At 39.0% G+C, this 20,454-nt stretch overlaps 1 protein-coding gene across 5 annotated transcripts in view; it reads right to left on the minus strand.

Moving 5' to 3' along the window:
• The window catches only part of Ptgr2 (prostaglandin reductase 2), a 42,645-nt gene that overhangs the window by 18,449 nt on the left and 3,742 nt on the right, over positions 1-20,454 (minus strand). For 4 of the 5 annotated variants that reach the window (XM_026401875.2, XM_026401866.2, XM_026401841.2 and 1 more), the window contains exons 2-3: positions 18,471-18,550; positions 16,301-16,419 (exon numbers count right to left, since the gene is read on the minus strand). In XM_026401875.2, the coding sequence (XP_026257660.1) occupies positions 16,301-16,419; positions 18,471-18,507 (156 nt within the window). In that variant the 5' untranslated portion in view covers positions 18,508-18,550. Of the gene's footprint in view, positions 1-14,382; positions 14,420-16,300; positions 16,420-18,470; positions 18,553-20,454 lie in introns of those variants that run through there. The other variant, XM_026401858.2, reaches the window with a different exon arrangement.

Here is a 20,454-nt window from a genome sequence, read left to right on the forward strand (position 1 = left end):
TATCCAGGCAAAGGGAAAAGGGTAAAAGGATTCTGGGTGCAAGGCTAGCACATATGAAGGCATTTTTTAAAGTTGTAGATGGACACAATACCTTTATTTTATTTATTTATTATTATGTGGTGCTGAGAATTGAACCCATTGCCTAACATGTGCCAGGCAAGTACTCTATCACTGAGCTACTGCCCCAGCCCTGAAGGCATGTTTTAATATGTACCCAGAACTCTATTTTTATTAAGTATTGGTTGTGGAGTCAGATAATGAACATGGAGACAGATGCCTTGAAAAAAGGATTTATAATTTACAGATACCAAAAAGACAGGATATGCCATGCCATGCCATGCAGGTCTACATGGGGAAGAACTGGTCTGGAGGTAGGAGGAGCAAGGAGAGAGCAAATTCCAGAGTTTTTACTGTGATTTCCATAGGAAGGAACAGGTGACAAGGCAGGTAAATTTGAATAAATTTAGGATTGGATAGCCTTAATAATCTCAGCTGGTTCTGGGCTGCAGGGCTGGTCCCTAATTGTGTATTAGTGATTTAAGGCAAGAGAAATGTTAGCTTGGTAGGTGAGAATTAGGGAAGATAGTTAAGGATATGGGCTTTGAATAACATGGTTGGCATATGAAAGGCATATTCAAAGGCAAGTTGTTTCTTCTCTCTAAAAATCGGCTAACGCTGTGGGCGAAAAAATCTCTCCAGGATTAGCAAATCCCCTAAGAAGTCAAAGGATCATAAAATACAGAAAATAAAAAGCCTAATTCATATAAGGTTTAAGATAAATGTGCACTGATGTGTTATCAAAGGAAGAGGTCCAGTGAAGCAAAGGTAAGAAGTAAGGCAGGGCACAGTTAGGGTAGACAGGAAAACAGGGACCAGAGAACATGGCATATTTGACCATGTCAAAGTGTTAGTCTCAATCTCAAAACTAAAAATGGGGGCTGGGGATGTGGCTCAAGCGGTAGCGCGCTCGCCTGGCATGCGTGCGGCCCGGGTTCGATCCTCAGCACCACATACCAACAAAGATGTTGTGTCCGCCGAGAACTAAGAAATAAATATTAAAAATTCTCTCTCTCTCTCTCCCCTCTCTCACTCTATCTTTAAAAAAAAAAAAAAAAACTAAAAATGGGAAGCCATCAAATAATTTTAAGCAAGGTGCACAATTAGTTTCTGTTATAAAAACGGCACTGTGGTCACACTATGGAAAATGGCTTAAGGGGGCATTTCCATTAGGAAAGAAACAGTGATTTAGACTAGGTAGATATTCTTGGAGTCACTGAAAAATATACTGAATTAAGAAGTACTTAGTAGGTGGCATCTGCAAAACCTGATGATTGATTGATTGACATAATCTGAAGAACAAGAAACAAAATTCTCAAGAAAGATTGACTTCTACTATGAAATGAGTAGATAAACAAGGTATTTAATTCCCTTAAAGAAAAAGAGTTTTGGGGGGGGTTTTGTTTTTGCTTTGAGATTGGGGGTTTGACATGAAAAGCATTAGTTCATATAATAATTCTACTTATTCCATCATTCCCCCCCCCTATAATCTTAAGTCATAAATATCTCTCATTCTAACACCCTCAGAGGAATGGGACAGAGAAGTAGCTTAGTGGTAGAGGGCTTGCCTAGCACCCATGAGGTTCTGGGTTCAATTATCAGTACTGTAAAACAAACAAACCAAACCTCAGAGGGAATCCTGTTGAATGGGAAGTCTGTCCCAACTCAAAATATTCTGTAGCAAATACATCTTTTTTATCTAATTTATTGGATTTTAAAATACTTTTAGTCTGGATCCTTGTCTTTATTTTGGTAAATCTGTCCCCTTACTATTATCCTTGGCTTAAGTAAAAGTCTTTGTTTCTTTTTTCATTTGATTTGGGGTTTTGTTAGTTTTGTTTTTAGGACTACGGATTGAACCCAGGGGCACTTAACCATTAAACCACATCCCCATCCCTTTTTTAAAAATATTTTTTTAGTTGTTGTTGGTCACAATGCCTTTATTTTATTTATTTATTTTTATGTGGCGGTGAAGATCAAACTCAATGTCTTGCACCCACTAGGAGAGCACTTTACTGCTGAGCCACAACCCCAGGCCCTCCCCAGCCCTTTTTAAATTTTTGAGACAGGGTCACTAGATTGCTGAGACTGACCTTAAACTTGCAATCCTCCTGCCTTAGCCTCCTAAATCACCTGGCTTGTTTTTGTTTTTGTTGTTGGAGATCAAACCCAGGGTCTAGGGAATGTTAGGCAAGGGCTATGTCATTGAGTTACAAATACAGCCCCAAGTGAAAGTATTTATATTTGATCATTGTTGTATGTGAAATCATTAGATGACCTGAGTTGTATTATACACTGAAGTGTAAAAGTCATAAGAAAGCCAAACCAGTTATCCTCAATAATTGACTCTGAAAATTGAACCCTGTGATTTTCTCCTCTCAATTTGTGATAATTATTCTCCTTATGTGATTTGCTTTGCATATGCAGTGTGATAAAGTCCATACATGACTGAGTTTTGTTTTAGCTGCCACTGAAAGTGGGCACTGAAAGTGGGAAATAAGTGACCCATTTTATCCCTGTTTCAACTTAACAAGTTATCTATTAATGTTTTGGACCAACTACCATTTCATTTCACAAGTCCACAAAGAAAAAAATTTCACCACTCCTGGAAAGAATTTTGAAAAAGTTATTGCTATGGTCTGAGTGTTTGTTTCTTAGCCCGAACTAATGTTGAGAATTAATCCCCAAAGTCATATGTTAATGGTATTTTTTTCTCTTTTTAAACAGAGAAAAGAACACACAAAAATTATTACATGCTTAAATTATGGGACTATTAGGCTCTCTTAATGGTATTTGAAGGTGGAACCCTGGGGAAATAATTAGTATTAGATGAGGTCTTGATAGTGGGGATCCCATGATTGAATTAGGGACTTTATAAGAAGAGAAAGAGAGACCCAAGTTAGCATACTTGCTTTGTCTTGTCCTTGGTGCCCTCTGCCATGTTATAATGCAGCAAGAAGGCATTTACCAGGTTCTGGTACCAAGTTCCTAAACTTCCTAAACTTTTTAAAAGTTCCTAAACTTTTTCCCAGTATTGAGTACCAAACCCAGGGCCTTGCACATGCAAGACAAGCTCTACAACTGAGCTATACACTGAAGCCCTTTTAAAATTTTGAGACAGAATCTCACTAAATTGCTTAGGGCTAGCCTCAAACTTGGGATCCTCCTGCCTCCAGCCTCCAAAGTAGATGGGGTTATAGGTTACACCACCAAGCCCAGCTTAAACACTATTCTTTATAAATCACCCAATCTGTGGTGTTCCATTATACTAACAGAAACAGGCAAAGACAATCATCTAATTGCTTGTCATTATGATCATATTCACAAGTGACTAGTGTCACTGTTAGAAAGCACCTGAACTTCCCAAATGGCTCAAGAGGAAACATGAGCCTTCCCAAAGTTATAGGTTGTTTTGGTAGCAAAGGATACCGTCAATTGGGTCTCCATTGTACATAAAGCCTGAAAAGAAGTAAGCCAGGATTCCCTTTGTCTTCTATAATGATGCTCTAGAAACCAAAAGAGGAAATATATAAACTTCCTACACATCAGACTTTATCTTTTATGTTGTAAATTGTTCTAAGTTTACTATTTATCTTTTGGTTTTGGAAATACTATTTTACTGTGTTTTATAAAAACACACTATCCTAAAAGTCACACGGAGCCATGTGTGATGGTCCAGACCTATAATCCCAGCTACTTGGAAGGGAAGAACAGGAGGAGTCTGGGCAAAGAAACAAGACCCTGTCTCAAAATAAAATCAAGAAAAGGTGAGGGAGAGTACTTGACTAGCAAGTGTGAGTCTCTAGCACTGGGGGGGAAAAAAGTCACACTTATCAATCATTTGCTGCCATTCTTATTCATAACTGCCATGTTATTCATTCTCCAACTTCATTCAATTGACCATATTTCTTTGTAAAAGAAAAAAATTGTTATTGCTAGAGATTGAACCCAGGGCCTTGTGCATAATAGGCAAGTGTTCTACCATTGAGCTATACCTGATCCCCCCCATCCACCCCATTTTTGACATGGGAGTCTCACTCTGTTGCTCAGGCTGGTCTTGAACTCATGGGCTCAAGTGATCCTCCCACCTCAGCCTCTCAAACTATAAGCATGTGTCACCACTCCTGGCTTATACATTTTTTTTAGTTTCTTTTTTATAACTTTTCAGTTTATTGCATGAAGGAGTTACAGTAGTCCAAGTTAAAAGTAGACTCCACAGAGTTACATTACACAAGCTGTGAGGTTTTTACACTTGTGACAAGGGACAAAAGGGAAACTACTCATTGCACAGAAATCCTCACTTAAGCCACAAGCACTTAAAAGTCATAAACCTTTAGCTGATTGTCCCTAGCTAGGCCAGTCTACACCAGGAAATGGCATATGTTCTTGTGCTAGTCACTCTAAAGTTGAATTACTTCTCCAAATTCTGTATGCTCAATTACTGTACCATTGCAGGCAAAATTCTTTACTTAAAGGCCTTAACTAATTTCCTTTCATCATAATAATCAGCAATCCCTTAGACAGTAGTAAGGGTCTTCCTGCGGTTTTTCTATTGAATTCTTATATGGATATAATCTTCAGTGCCAGCAGGAAGTAGGCAGAGGGAATAGGGCTTTGGGGAAAAAGAGGACTCAGAGGGAGAAGCTGTTGAGACCTTGGTGGCAGCTCAGTTACTGAGACCTTTAGTTTCATTATCTATTAGAATTTATTCTGTTGTAGGAGTTAGACTAAGGAGGTGAGACAGAAGAGCCTGAAAGTCCTCCAAAGAAATTATTTTCCTTTGACAGTAGAGCAGCCTGGGGCCAACAAGAGTGGTATACTCACACTGAGCACCTTAACTGACAGCTGGTAGCTCGGCCCACATGTTGGGCTCTTGGGCTGCAGCTGCTGCCACCCTGAAGTGCAGCCAAGCTGCTGGGCAATGCTGACAAAAATGGCGTATAGCTAGAGCAGAGACAGGAGCTGGGACTGCAGGGCTTGCAGTATATAATGTCAACTCCAGCTGCCTCAGAGAGATTAGGGAAGGAAGACGCTGTTGATGTAACCACTGCTCTCCAACCATTTTCTGACAGCTACAGCAGTAAAGCAGGTAGACTGATAGCTCAGTCCTGCGCTGGGTCAGGAAGACGTAGATCCCTCAGATCCCCATCCCAGCTGAACTACAGTTGACATTGCAGTTGCTTCTAGGATCCCATTGGAGACATCAGGAGTCCAAACTTTAGCCCTACCACTCCCAGGGAAGCTACCGGAGCTATCAATCAAGTGGCTGCTTCTTCTGTGGACTGTGTGAGCTGAGAACACCAGGACTGCTTCATATACCTCGTGATTGCTCAGAGAGCCTCCAGTTCTGCCACCACCTCTCCAGAAGCCAGGCAATTGCTCTAAGAGACTTCACTTCCTGGGGCAGCTTCAAGACAACCTGTGGCCACCCTGATGACTCCTCCCTGCAGCTGTTCTGCATGTCTCTGCCCATCTTCAACTATTCTCAATTGGTTTGGCAAGGAGCTCTTCTCCCACCCATGACAGCCAGAGCATGCAGGTTCAGTATGCCAATGCACACTGGCATGACTAAGCAGAAAGTCTGTGGTTAGCAGACAGGAAACTGAGCATGCTTAGACCAGCACATGCTTGTGCATTCAACCATCTCTCTTCTTTTTTAAATGGTACTGGTAATTGAGACCAGGAGCACTATGCCTTGGAGTTTTATCCCCAGACCTTTTTTTAGGGGGGTACTGGGAATTGAACTCACGGGCACTTGACCACTGAGCCACATCCCCAGCCCAATTTTGTATTTTTTTTAGAGACAGGATCTCACTGAGTTGCTTAGCACCTCACTTTTGCTGAGCATGGTTTTGAACTTATGATTCTCCTGCCTCAGCCTTCCGAGCTGCTGAAATTATAGGCATGTGCCACCATGTCCAGCTATCCCCAGGCCTTTTTAAAATTTTATTTTGTGACAGAGTCTCACTAGATTGCTCAGCATGGCCTCAAATTTGCCATATTGCCTCAGCCTCCAGAATAGATGGGATCACAAGCATGTAATACCGTGCCTGGCCCTATGCAAGTACTCTTCTCAGTCTCATCTGGCCAGTATGGGACTTCATCCTGTACACTTCCCCCCTGTGCTGCAACAAAGGCCCCATGTAAAGCCTTGTCCAGATGGTTCTATTGCCTTCTGATGTTTTTTTGTTTTTTTTTTTCTGGTGATTTTTATCTCAGAGTGGACTAAAATGATTAAACCAAGAGCTGGTAACACCAAGGGCTGCCAGCAGTGAAGAGCAGTAGACAACTGAAAGCTGAGTGTTGAGAGCCACAGTTTAGTCAAAATGACGCCTGGCATTTTTGCCAGAGGGAATGGTTGAAAGGTGACCCTGCTCTGGGATTAAGGTGGCTCCGGGATTAGGGCAGATCCTGCTGCCTCGGGCACCCCCTACTTTGGAATTCCCATTGAGTTCTCCCTGGGTTCTGAGAGAATTGGCGCTTGGAGCCCGGTGGAGGGAGTGTTCCCAGGAAGTGTGTGTAGAGTGCCAGTGAGAGTTCAGGAATAAAGGTTGCTGTTTGAACCTACAAGGCTATGTGGCCGCTCAGTTATTTTGTGCCCAGCCAGACTGCAGCATTTGGTGGTCCGTATGGGGAACACCTGAAGCTTGGAGGTAAGTGAAATTGCATGCCCCTGAAAGAGAACAAAAGAATGGGTGACCATTTCAAAAAACAATGTGTTCTTGTTTTGATTTATTTTGTTTTTATTTCAAGTTGCCTGTCCCTAGAACTTTCTCAGGCAAACTGGGGAAAATGGTTGACTCAAAGTTTGAAGTTGTTCGCCCCTGAGAAAGAGAAATTGTTAGAGGAAGGAGGCACCCCAGTAAGACCAAGAACAGTTAGGGCATATGTTGATACAATACAAAAATGTAGCCCATGGCTTTTTAAAGAGGAGTTATTAAATATATCACAATGGGACCATCATGGTATCCTGTGAAAGGATTTTTCTTCAACAAGAAAGAGATTGCCAGTTCTGTTTACTACACTTGTCTAAGATCTTGGTTTTTACAGACATCTGATTAATTTACAAAGCTAAAGTGTTGAAACATCAACCACTAAATATAAAAGCAAGTACTCTTTACTTATTAAATTCCATAAGGTAATATATTTAAACATTATGTGTGTTTTCATAAATTGGTAAATGGAAAAAATGTTTAATATTGCTTTGTGTCTGTGTCTTTGCTGAAACAAGGTTACTAAGAGTTAAGATTCTATCAGGTGTAATTTATATACAAAGAGTATAAGAAGTTTCAGTTGGATTTCAATTATAGTATTATAGTACCATAAAAGCATAAAAATATTTCATCTTATTAAAGTGGAGTAATTTGTCTAAATTCAAAAATTTTATAAGGGTCGTTTCAAAATGTGAATTTTTAAAAAAGGGTTAACAGCTAGAAAAGAGATATAAAAAGATTCAAGATGTGGAAATATATTTTAATATAAAAGGTTAAAGGAAAAAGAAATGTTTCTAGATGAGATAATCTTTGTGTGATAAAGTAAAAAGTTGTAAAATCTCTAAGTTGCAAAAGGCTTTAAAAGGTTAAATTAAAGGTGGTTAAGATGCCTTCATGGCGGAGGAAAGATTGCATCATTCGAAGCCTAGTTAATCTTAAAAGCATTACTTAAGGGGCTGGGGATGTGTCTCAAGTGGTAGCGCGCTCGCCTGGCATGCATGCGGCCTGGGTTGGATCCTCAGCACCACATACCAATAAAGGTGTTGTGTCCGCCGAGAACTAAAAAATAAATATTAAAAATTCTCTCTCACTCTCTCTCTTTGGGGGAAAAAAAAGCATTACTTAAAAAAAAAACATAAAAATGGGAAGATAATAGGATATTTGGATAAAGAAGATTAAAAATTTAAAGTGGAAAACTTTAAAGACATAAGTACAGAAAGGTAAAAAAAAAAAGAAAACTAGGACGAAAAAAACAACTAAGGGTGAATGTACAAACCTTAAAAAAAAATGCAGATAGAAATTATGAATCTGAGTGGGAGTGCCAGTAGCTCACAGCTCTTGGTGTATCTGTATGCCGTGGGTACCAGTGGTTCCCAACAGCTGGTGTCAACAAGTCTCCCATCTGCTTTTAGGTGGCTCCTCAGCAGCTGGGACTAGCAGCAGTTTTTCTGGCAGCTGAACTTCTTCTGCAGTTCTCAGCTGCCGCAGTCTGTCTGGGCACAAAATAACTGAGCCGCCACACAGCCTTGTAGGTTCAAACAGCAACCTTTATTCCCGAACTCTCACCGGCACTCTACACACACTTCCCGGGAACACACTCCCTCCACCGGGCTCCAAGTGCCAATTCTCCCGGAACCGCCGAGAGAACTCAATGGGAACTCCAAACAAAGGTATTGTGCCTATCTACACCTAAAAAATATTTTTAAAAATAAAAAGGGCCAGGAATGTAGCTCACTGGTCAAGCACCTCCTGGTGCAATCCACACTACCAAAAAAAAAAAAAAAAAAAAGAGAGAGAGAGAGAGAGATAGAGAAAGAAGAGCAGTTTTCAGGCTGTATCTAGCCCTTATTAAATTATTCCATTTAATAAAGCAGTAGTTGTCCTGATCTAATCCATACAAGTGCTAAGGCAGAATGACTTGGTAACTTGTATGGGTAAACATAATCAATCACCAGACAGTGGACATACAGAACTTATAAAAAGAGTAATACCCCCAGCTGCAGAGCACAATTATAAGGCACAGACTGATAAATTAATTGTGCTGATAAAAAACAACCACCTGTAAATATCAAATTAAATCAGAAGCACCTGGATGCATGGGTATATCAAACCCATAGTAGGGAAATTTATCAAACACATCAAAACACAGATGATGCAACTCCTCACTTGAAACATAATAGGAAGGGCACCTAAGACTCTGCTATGGTGGCACAAACTGACCCATCAATCACTGTAACAGAGCATCCAATGAAGACGTCACATCAGGAGGTCAACAGGTAATAAACTCCCAACTCTGTCCCCAGAGCTTCAGTTCAGCTCCATCCCTGCTTGACATGGCCCACTTTGAAACTGCCTGCCATTCAGATGTTCTGGATATTCTAGACAAGTTCTGCACCCTGAACTAACCCTCGCCTTGCCTTGAATAGCTTGGCACCCTGAATACCTTGAGCAGATTCTATGCCTCCAACAGATTCTTTGCTGGAAATCTTTTTTTTTTCCTGCCATACTAGGGATTGAACCCATGAGCTCTCCTACTGAGTTATATCCCAAGTCCTCTGTTGTTGCTTTAATATATTTTGAGACAGGGTCTAAGTTGTGGAAGCTGGCCTTTAACTTGAGATTCACCCTGTCTCAGCCTCCTAAGAATGACGTGGGCCACTGCTTTGGCTGGGTAGGTAAAGCTTATCTGACCACCTGTAGTAACTTTTGTCCATCTGTATCAGCTCTCTGCCTTTGCTTTCAGTTCTGTCTCTTTAAAACCTGTGGCCTCTGTTAACCTTTTCTTAGCTGCCCTGTAACCTACATATTATTGTGTAAAGTGTGATGTATGAATTAAGTGTTACAGATATTAGTAATTAAGATTAGGGCTTCGGATCAGCAGTAGCACACTTGCCTGGCATGATTCAGCACTTCATATAAATAAATAAAATAAAAGTCTATCAACAACTAAAAAAAAATTATTTAAATCTTTAAAAAAAGAAAAAAAGATTAGACTGTAGTAAAAAAAAAAAAAAAAAAAAAAAAAAAAAAACTTATTGCCATGCTTCTGATACCAAGTGAACCATTGGTTTGATGAATAAAAGCCAATGAAATGAAAGTGACACAGCTTGTAAATTTATTATGATCCAATAAATTATGACATTGTAGAAAGACACAAATTCGTCCAGCCAATGTTGGTACAGCTTACTCACAACACCAGTTCTATGACGCCACTATTACTCTGATACCAAAACTGTTAGCTACCAGGCAGGCACTTTTAGGAGCAAGCTCCTACGTTCCAAGCTCTTAAGCTTCTGACTCTTTAAATGACAAAGTTGTTTTGTTTGTTCTAGCTAAAGTCCTTTGCAGAAATTTACAAGTAACCAGCAAAAATTGCCAAGTCACTCCAACTCATCATTTTAAGGCAACCTAGAAATAAACTTTACTTACTAAAATGCAAAATTCTCTACCCAGAGGCATTTGTGTCTGATTTTTTTTAAACACATGATTTATGACTTTAAACTGAGTATGCCCAGAAATGTGCTCACCTCTGCATATGATGATGAGTCTTTATGATATGAATATATAAAATTTTCCCCAATAAAAGTCTCTTGCTTTCTTTGTTCAGGAATAACACTACTTTGAGAGTTATCTTCAATGTTCTTACTTGCTGCAAGTAATAAACCTCTCCGGGCTCTTTTATCTTCTAGTTGTGGTTATTAGTTCTGCACTCATGAAGAGGTGCACCCAGTAGGATGGAAAGTTCAAATCCAGCCTTAGCAATTTATCGAGGCACTAAGCAACTCAGTGAGACCTGTATCTAAATCAAATACAAGGGGCTGGGGATGTGGCTCAAGTGGTAGCGCGCTCACCTAGCATGCGTGAGGCACTGGGTTCGATTCTCAGCACCACATAAAAATAAATCAAATACAAAATAGGGATGACCCAGTCTGGGTCAGAAGACCCAAAACCAAGAACTCTAAGGGCAGGAAAAGATGGATGTCCTGATTTGAGCAGTAAGACAAACATAATTTAACTTTCCTCTAACTTTTTTTCTACTTAGGCCCCCAATCAATCGGATGATACCCACTCACATTTGAGAGGAACATCTGCTTTATTGAGTCCGTTGATTCAAATGCTAATGTTTCCAGAAATACCCTGACAGCAAACTTAGTAGGGTGGTGTGTGTGTGTGTGTGTGTGTGTGTGTGTGTGTGTAGCGGGGGTGGGTTATGGGACTTACGACACACACGAAAGGACTGGACTGGACTGGACGGGATGTGGATGACAGACTTAAAGGAGGAAAGATTTATTTTAGCTCACAGTTTCAGAGGTGTCACTCCATGGTCACTTGGCCCCATTGCTGTGGGCTTGTGATCAGGCACAATATCATGGCAGGGAGTGTGTGGCAGGGCAAAACTGCTCATTGCTGGGCAGTCAGGAAGCAGAAAAAGACAGCCAGAAGCCAGGGACAAAATATACCTTCAAAGGCATATCCCAGGCTGGGAATGTAGCTCAGTGGTAGAGCTTTTTCCTAGCATGTATGAGGCCCTGGGTTTGATTCTCAGCACCATATATAAATAAATGAATAAAATAAAGATCCATCAACATCATACTCCCAACCCTCAGTGACCCACCTCTTCCAACTAGACCCCACCTCCTGAAATTTTCACCACCTTCCTATAGCTGAGGGGTGGGGAGTGGGAGAATGGAGACCAAGTCTTTAACATACAAACCTTTGGAGACATTCCAGATCCAAACTATATAACACAGAAACACTCAGAAATAATGTTTCTATTATTTAGAAATAATGTTTATCTAGGTATCCCTTGGCCAAGTCAAGCTGACATATAAAATTAACCATCATAGATTGTAGTATTCCTAAAATTGATTTAAGATTCAAAGTAATCCTTATCAAAATCCCAGTTTAGGCTGGGCAAAGTGGCCTATGCCTATAATCCCAACAACTCAGGAAGATGACATAGGAGGATCACAAGTTCCAGGACAATTCAATTCCCAGTATAAAAAAAAAAAAAAAAAAAAAAAAAAGCTTATTTCTGTGCAAAAATTGACAATCTGGTCCTAAAATTAACAAGGAAATTCAAATTCTAAAATAGCCAAAACAATCTTGAAGAAGAATAGAGTTGGAAGACTCACACTTCCTAATCTCAAAATTTACTACAAAGCTATCGTCTTCAAGGCAGTGAAATATAGCATAAAGATAAACAGATTGATGGAATAGTTTTGAGACCAGAAATAAATCCTCATGCTTTTGGTCAATTAATTTTCAAAAAAGTACCAAGAAAATTCAACAAGGAAAGGATAATCTTTTCAACACATAGTACTCATTCAACTGTGTATCCACATGAAAAAGCACAAAAACTGTGATGATCAATTTTAGGTTTTGACTGAAAGAAAGAAGCTTACATGGCCCCTGAAACAGTTTCTGGGTGTTTTGGTGAGTGATTTTTTTTTCCCTTTTCTTTTCCCTTTTCTTTTTCTTTCTTTCTTTTTTTTTTTTTTTTTTTTTTTTTGTACCAGGGATTGAACCCAGAGCACTCAGTCACTGAGCCACATCCCCAGTCCTATTTTGTATTTTATTTATAGACAGAGTCTCACTGAGTTGCTTAGCACCTCGCCTAGTTGCTGAGGCTGGCTTTGAACTTGCAATCCTCCTGACTCAGCCTCTCAGCCACTGGGATTACAGGAGTGCACCACCATGCCCAGCTACAGTGAGTGTGTTTTCAGAGGAGATTGATGTGAGTTGATGAACTGAGGAGGTAAGATCTGCCCTTGGTTGGGTGGGGAGCTTGGACAGTGATGGCGGAGCTGACAGAACAAAAAGGGAGAAGGGTGAATTCTTGCTCTTACTCTTCTGGAGCAAGATGCCCCACTTCTTCTGTCCTTAGACTTTAAGAATCCATGATTTTTTTTGGTATTTGAAGACTGGGATTTGCATCCCTGGGACTCTGGGACTGAGCCATACTATAGACTTTTCTGGTTCTTCAGCTTGCAGAATGCCTATTATGGAACTTTTTATTCCCCCAAATCATGTGAGCCAATCCTTTCTCATAAATCTGTATATCTACATCTGTATCTCTCCTCCGTTGACTCTATGAAAAACCTTAACTAACACAAATCTCTTCCTTATACCATATACAAAGATTAACTCAAAATGGGTCATTTATTAAAATGTGAGAACTAAAACTATAAAAATCCTAGAAAAAAAATTGGAGCTAAATCTTTCTTTTTAACTCTCAGTGAGACAAAGCCTTCTCAGATGAGTCTGAAAGTATGTGATAAAGAAAAAAAGCACAGGTAAACCAGTCTTTATCAAAAACAAAAATTTCTATATTTTAATGGATACCATTAAAAGTGAAAAGATAAGCCAGCATGGTAGCACATGCCTGTAACCCCAGCTACTCATAAGGCTGAAGCAGGAAGATCATAAGTTTGAGCAATTTATCAAGACCCTGTCTCAAAATAAAATAAGTTAAAAAAGGCTAGGGAACAGTTGAGTTGTAGAAGTCTTGTCTAGCATGTGCATGGTCCTAAATTTAAATTCCAGTACCATAAGAAAAGTGGGGAAAGGAAAGACAATCCACAGAATGAGAGAAAATATTTTACAGATCACATATTGGGTAATGGGCTTATTTCTGGAATATAAAAAGAACTCTTGTGGGGCTGGGGATGTGGCTTAAGCGGTAGCATGCTCGCCTGGCATGCGTGCAGCCTGGGTTCGATCCTCAGCACCACATACCAACAAAGATGTTGTGTCCGCCGAAAACTGAAAAATAAATATTGAAATTCTCTCTCTCTCTCTCTCTCTCTCTCTTTAAAAAAAAGAACTCTTATAACTCAATAATAAAAGACAGATAATCCAATTTTAAAATATGTAAGAGATCTGAATACATACTTCTTCAAAAAATATACAAATGGCCACTAAGCACATGACAACATGCTAAAAATTAGCCATCAAGAAAATGCAGAATGAGGGGCTGGGGATGTGGCTCAAGCGGTAGCGAACTCGCCTGGCATGCGTGCAGCCCGGGTTCGATCCTCAGCACCACATACAAACAAAGATGTTGTGTCCACCGAAAAACTAAAAAATAAATAAATATTAAAATTCATTCTCTCTCTCTCTTAAAAAAAAAAAGAAAATGCAGAATGAAACCACAATGAGATACCACTTCACACTAACTAGAATGGCTACAATATAAATATATATATATATATATATATATATATATATATGTATTAGTGAAGGTGTAGAGAAACTAGATCCCTTATTTACTTCTTGTAGAACTGTAAAATGTTGTAACCATCTTGGAAAAGAATCTGGTACTTCCTGAAAAGGTTAAACAAAGCCAGGCACAATGGCAAATGCCTCTAATTCCAGCAACTCAGGAGACTGATACAGAGCATGACAAGTTTGAGACCAACCTCAGGAAGTTCAAGGTCAGCCTAGGCAACTTAGCAATACCCCATCTCCATATAAAAAATAAAAACTGGGCATGGTAGTGCACACCTGTTATTCCAGCAACTCAGGAAGCTGAGGCAGGAAGAGCTTAAGTCATAGGCCAGCCTCTGCAACTTCCAAGACCCTGTCTCAAACAATAGGGCTGGGAATGTACCTCAATGGTAGAGTGCCCCTGGGTCCGATGACCGGTACTGATGGGGAAAAAAGGTTAAACACAGTCAATATGTGACTTAGCAATTCTTATTCTAGGTATATATGAAAGAGAAATAAAACATGATCCACACAAAAACTTGTACACAAAAGTTCACCCCAAAATTATTCATAATAGCCAAACTGTGGAAACTATCCATATGTTCCTCAACTGATAAATGAATAAACAAAATAAAAGGTGAGGAACAGGAACAATCTAATACAAAGGGCAACTGAAGCTTAGGGAAGGAAAGCTTCAGAAAATCATATTATTTGGATAGATAGAATGATTCTAAATTTTTGAGTTTCCAATGAGCTAGATCCTAGTAATTTAATACCAATTTAAAGGATTTTCTAAGAATATTTTGACTGACTACAGATTTTGACTCATAATCCTGCTATAGAACCTAATCCCTATGTAAAATGAACTCTTTTCATTGTTCAGGGATAGGCAATTCTGTTATGAACCTTGTAATTTGGTGAGAGCTTCTCTGTACTTTCTCATGGCCACTGCTCTGCCACCAAGGGGCAGCAGTTGCCTAACTCTCCCTACAACCAAAGATAAATGGATTTAGCAGGGACATGTGACTCCTGGATAGCCAACCCATAGATTGCTGGTAGGAAGAATAATGACCCCCAAAGATGTTCATGTCCTAACCTCTGGAACCTGTCAATATGGCAAAAGAGACTTGAGATGGGCAAAATTATCCTGGATTATCCCAGTGCACTCAATGAAATCACAAGGGTCCTGACAAGAGAGAGAAAAGTCAGAGATGTGACCACTGATGCAAAGGTAAACCAGTATAATACAAGGCCCGGGAAGGAACATGGGCAGCCTCTAGAGGCCACAATAGGAAGAAAAAAAATTTTTTTCTAGAGCCTTTAGAACAAATGCAGCCCTGCCAAAACCTTGATTTTAGCCCCATGGGGCCCATTTTGAATCTCAAATCTCCATAACTATAAGATAATGTATTTGTGTTATTTAGAGCTACTAAGTTTATAGTAACGTGCTATAGTAGCAATAGGAAGCTAGTACAGTGGGTCATTAACCTATAAATAGATAATATAACGATAAATTGGCCAATTTCCCAATCTCAGCAATCTGATTCTAAGCACTGAGACTTGATAGAAGGAGATAAACTGATGGAGATATACATGTGAAGTTAGGAGTAAAGAAGACTATGAGACAAACAAAGAAAGAAGCCAGCACTTAAAGCTTAAGACCTTGTGCCTGATGTTTTTCTTAATTGCCTCCCTCAGCAATCTTTTCAAGAATTCTCCCTAATCTAAAGGTAGCATGAATGAGTCTACCCCTTTCAAAAAGAGATCAACTAGAATCAAGGTCTCACATACAATCTGCCTTATAGACCAGATCCTCTGAGGGAACTTCCAACCCTACTTTATTATTCAAGCTTTACTTACTACTGGGAGTGATATAGACATTTGGAAGAAACTCACTAACCACATATACTGCTATTATGAATACATTCCTTCAAAATATTCCTTAATAAATGCAATGAATAAGTTAATCTATAATTCATAAGTGTCAAGATACAACTGCCCAAGTATTTATTAGTCATAAAGATAGCACAATAAAATTCTAATGCAACAATATGAAAATAAAATTATTTTTCACGGGCTGGGGATGTGGCTCAAGCGGTATCGCGCTCGCCTGGCATGCGTGCGGCCCGGGTTCGATCCTCAGCACCACATACAAACAAAGATGTTGTGTCCGCCGAAAAACCAAAAAATAAATATTAAAATTCTCTCTCTCTCTCCCCCTCTCTCTCTTTAAAAAAAAAAAAAAAAAAAGTAGAGAGCAACTAACTTGGTTTAAAAAAAAAAAAATTATTTTTCACCAAATCACACCTCTTGGTTCTTACCATGTAAGGATCCACAGAAAGATAAAGAGTTCTAACTTGTACTTGTCCTTCATTAATAGTATCTGGTATACTGACTTCTTCCAATCGGAAATTCTCTGCCACTGGATTACCATTTTTTCCTAAAATATCAGACAAAAATTTAGTCAAAGAGTCACTTCCCTATATACAGTTACTATTTTTTAAAAGATCACCTGGGATTCAGGGCACTCCCTTTTAAAACAGGCATGAATAAATCTATATTGTCTTGTAACTTCTCTGAAATTATAACAATGACTCAGCATAGTCTCAAGCAGTTTTCATCACTCTTGATGTTCTCCAAGAAGTTCTTTTCAAAGATTGCTGTCAGCTTCTAATTTTTTTAAAATTTTTTTGTTGTAGATGAACATCTTTCTTTCTTTTTTAATATTTATTTTTAGTTGTAATTGGACACAATACCTTTATTTCATTTATTTTATTTTTATGTGGTGCTGAGGATCAAACCCAGTGCCTCACACATGCAAGGCAAGCACTCTACCACTGAGCCATAACTCCAGCCCTCTAATGATTATAGGTAAATCATCTTACCTGTTTTAATTTTAGGATTTCAAAAAACAAAATCGCCTTCAGCTGTCTTTTTAATTACGAAAATTAAAATTTACAAACTAGTAGAAACACTTCCACCGAAGTGAAAAGTTAGGTGAGTTTTGCTTCCTCATTTTAAGAAGCAAACAGAATCTTTCTAAATATATATATATATATATATATATATATATATATATAGAGAGAGAGAGAGAGAGAGAGAGAGAGAGAGAGAGATAAATTCTAACTATCCAACTACAACTAAAAAATAAATATTTTTTTAAAAAAGTTTCGGGCTGGGATTGTGGCTCAGTGGTAGAGCACTCACCTAGCATGCGCGGGGGCCTGGGTTCGATCATCAGCACCACATAAAAATAAATGAATGGAATAAAGGTATTGTGTCCAACTACAACTAAAAAAATAAAATTTAAAAAAAGTTTTAAAAATCAACAAATTAGAAATGTTGAGGCATGAAAAAAGTCTGTAAGCAGAAAATGTCATCACTAAAAGTTTACTCAGATTTGATAACTTTAACATAAGTAATCTGCCTTTTCAAGAATCATCAAATTTCTAAGGTGGGAATAGAACGTAGAGATCTTTTTTCCCCACTAGTACTGGGGATCGAATCTATGTGTGATCTACCACTGAGCTATAGCCTCAGCCCTGTTTATTTTGAGATAGGGTCTTACCAATTTGCCCAGGTGGACTTGAACTTGTGATTTTCCTAGCCAGTCTCCCCAGTACTGGGTTTTAGAATGTAAGGATCTTATTCTAACTGCCCACTTTTCTAAAACTGAAGTCAGAAAAGTTACATGACTTCCTCAGGTCACAGTAAACAGTAAAATGAAGATAACAGCGGGCCCAAACTTTTCAGGTAACTTACATACCAAAGTTTCTATGATTCAGTTAGATGTCAACTCTAACATAAGTCAGTACATTTAACATAAAACAGAAAATCAAATTTTAAGAATCAATGATACTTGGGGCTGGGGATGTGGCTCAAGCGGTAGTGCGCTCGCCTGGCATGCATGCGGCCCGGGTTCGATCCTCAGCACCACATACAAAGATGTAGTTTCCACCAATAACTAAAAAATAAATACTAAAAAATTCTCTCTCTCTCTCTCTCTCTCTCTCTCTCTCTCTGTCTCTCTCTCTTTAAAAAAAAAAAAATCAATGATACCTCCAGGCCTGGTGGCATACACCTGTAACCCCGGCAATTTGGGAGATGCAGGAGGATCACAAATTCAAGGCCAGCCTTAGCAATTCAGCGAGGCCCTATCTCAAAATAAAATATAAAAAGGGCTAGGGATGTGGTTCAGTGGTTAAGTGCCCCTGGGTACAATCCCTGGAACCCTCCCCCACCAAGAAAACACACTTATTTGTAATATGTGGCTTTTAAATGTTATGATACAAAAAATACCTTATCTCATCAACAATGGTCTTGATAAGTTATCATTTGAAAAAGTACTACATTGTTTAAAGAGTTTCTTCTGTTATATTATCTTATTTACTACCTTAGCTCACCAAATTAATATATTAGTTTTTATTCCTTCATATATATCAGCAATTATCAAAAAATGCAGTTATTCATTCATCATAGACAAATACCTACCAGGTCGGGAATTTAATACTACTTGCTGTACAATCATCACTCTGTTTGTGCAGTCGTCTCACAAGATTTCTGTATAATTCCTATAAATAGAAAAATGCTTAAATCACAAGAAAAATCTAAAGTATTTGCTATGTTTTAGATATGGAATGTCCCCCAAAGTCTTGATCCCCAATGCAGCAGTGTTCAGAGGTGGAGTTGTTAGGATCACAGGGCTCTGACCATATCAGGTACTCTCTCTTTCTCTCTCTCTGCTTCCCAGCTGCCAAGAGCTGAGCAGTTTTTCTCCTTCATTGACCTTCCACCATGATATTGTCTTGCCTCAGGTCTAAAACAATGGAGCCAGCTTATCATGGACTAAAACCTCTGAAACCATGAGCCAAAATAAATCTTTCCTCCTTTGAGTTGCTTATATCAGGTGTTTTGGTCACAGTGGCAAAAAGCTAACAGCATTCAACAACTTAAAAATTAAAGGAAATCCATTTGTGCTTCTGAATGACAAGAAAAAAATAAATATTTGAAATTAAAAGACATAATACTTTTCTATCAGAGTTTGCCTCCTAAAGCAAATATATGAAGAAATACTAAATTCAGTTAGAATTCTTAGTTAATAGGAACAATTTCACTGAAGACTGAAGGAGGCAAAATGATTGTGGCCTTAGATAATTCAAGCACATTTCATCTTCATACCACCATGATTAAGCATCCTAATATGGCTGGATTTAAAGAAAAATATGAGAGGTTGGGGTTGTAGCTCAGCGGTAGAGCACAACCTCGCATATGCTGGGTTCGATCCTCAGCACCATATAAATAAAATAGAGATATTGTGTTCAATTACAACTAAAAAATAAATATATAAAAAAGAAAAATATGATATATTCCTCCTCCAGAGATGCCTAGTTAATCTAGAGGCAAAATAACTGAGATTAACTGAGATATAATCAAAATTTTAAAGGTTCTTTCTTTTATTCACTTATCAAAATGGAAATCTTCAATAGTTTTGCTGACAAAAAGCAAACACATTAAAGCTGGATTTTTGTTGTTGTTCTGTTTTTTGGGATAAGGTCTTGCTATATTGCCTGGCTGGCCTTGAACTCCTGGGCTGAAGTGCTTCTCCTTCCTCAGCCTCCTGAGTAGCTGGGACTACAGGTGTCCCAAAGCATTTTTTTTTTTTTTTTTTTTTTTTTTGGTACCAGGGACTGAACCCATAGGAACTGAGCCACATCCCAGCCCTTTTTATTTTTTATGTTGAGACAGTCTTTCCCTAAATTGTTGAGAGCCTTGCTAAGTTGCTGAGGCTGGCTTTGAACTTGCAATCCTCCTACCTCAGCCTCCTGAGCCAAGGAGATTATAGGCATGCACCATGGCGCCCAGCTCCAAATGTTACATTTTCTATCATTTCCCCAAATCTTCCCCAAACAAGGCTTTTACATACACAACCTTTTAGCAGCCCCCAACTCTCCTGCAAGTACCCTATACTAAAGGAAAATTCTACTCCTTTTTAATAAAGACTAAATGTCGAGCTGGGGATGTGGCTCAAGCTGTATCGCGCTCGCCTGGCATGCGTGCGACCGGGGTTGGATCCTCAGCACCACATACCAACAAAGATGTTGTGTCGGCCGAGAACTAAAAAATAAATATTAAAAATTCTCTCTCTCGGGCTGGGGATGTGGCTCAAGCGGTAGCACGCTCGCCTAGCGTGCGTGCGCCCGGGTTTGATCCTCAGCACCACATACAAACGAAGATGTTGTGTCCGCCAAGAACTAAGAAAAAATAAATAAATATTAAAATTCTCTCTCTCTCTCTGTCCCCCTATCTCTTTTTTTTTTTAAAGAGAGAGTGAGAGAGAGAGAGAGAATTTTTTTTTTAAAGAGAGAGAGAGAGAGAGAATTTTAATATTTATTTTTTAGTTCTCGGAGGACACAACATCTTTGTTGGTATGTGGTGCTGAGGATCGAACCCGGGTCGCACACATGCCAGGCGAGCG

This window comes from Urocitellus parryii, chromosome 6 (genome assembly GCF_045843805.1).
Source record: "Urocitellus parryii isolate mUroPar1 chromosome 6, mUroPar1.hap1, whole genome shotgun sequence".
NCBI classification, from domain to species: domain Eukaryota; kingdom Metazoa; phylum Chordata; class Mammalia; order Rodentia; family Sciuridae; genus Urocitellus; species Urocitellus parryii.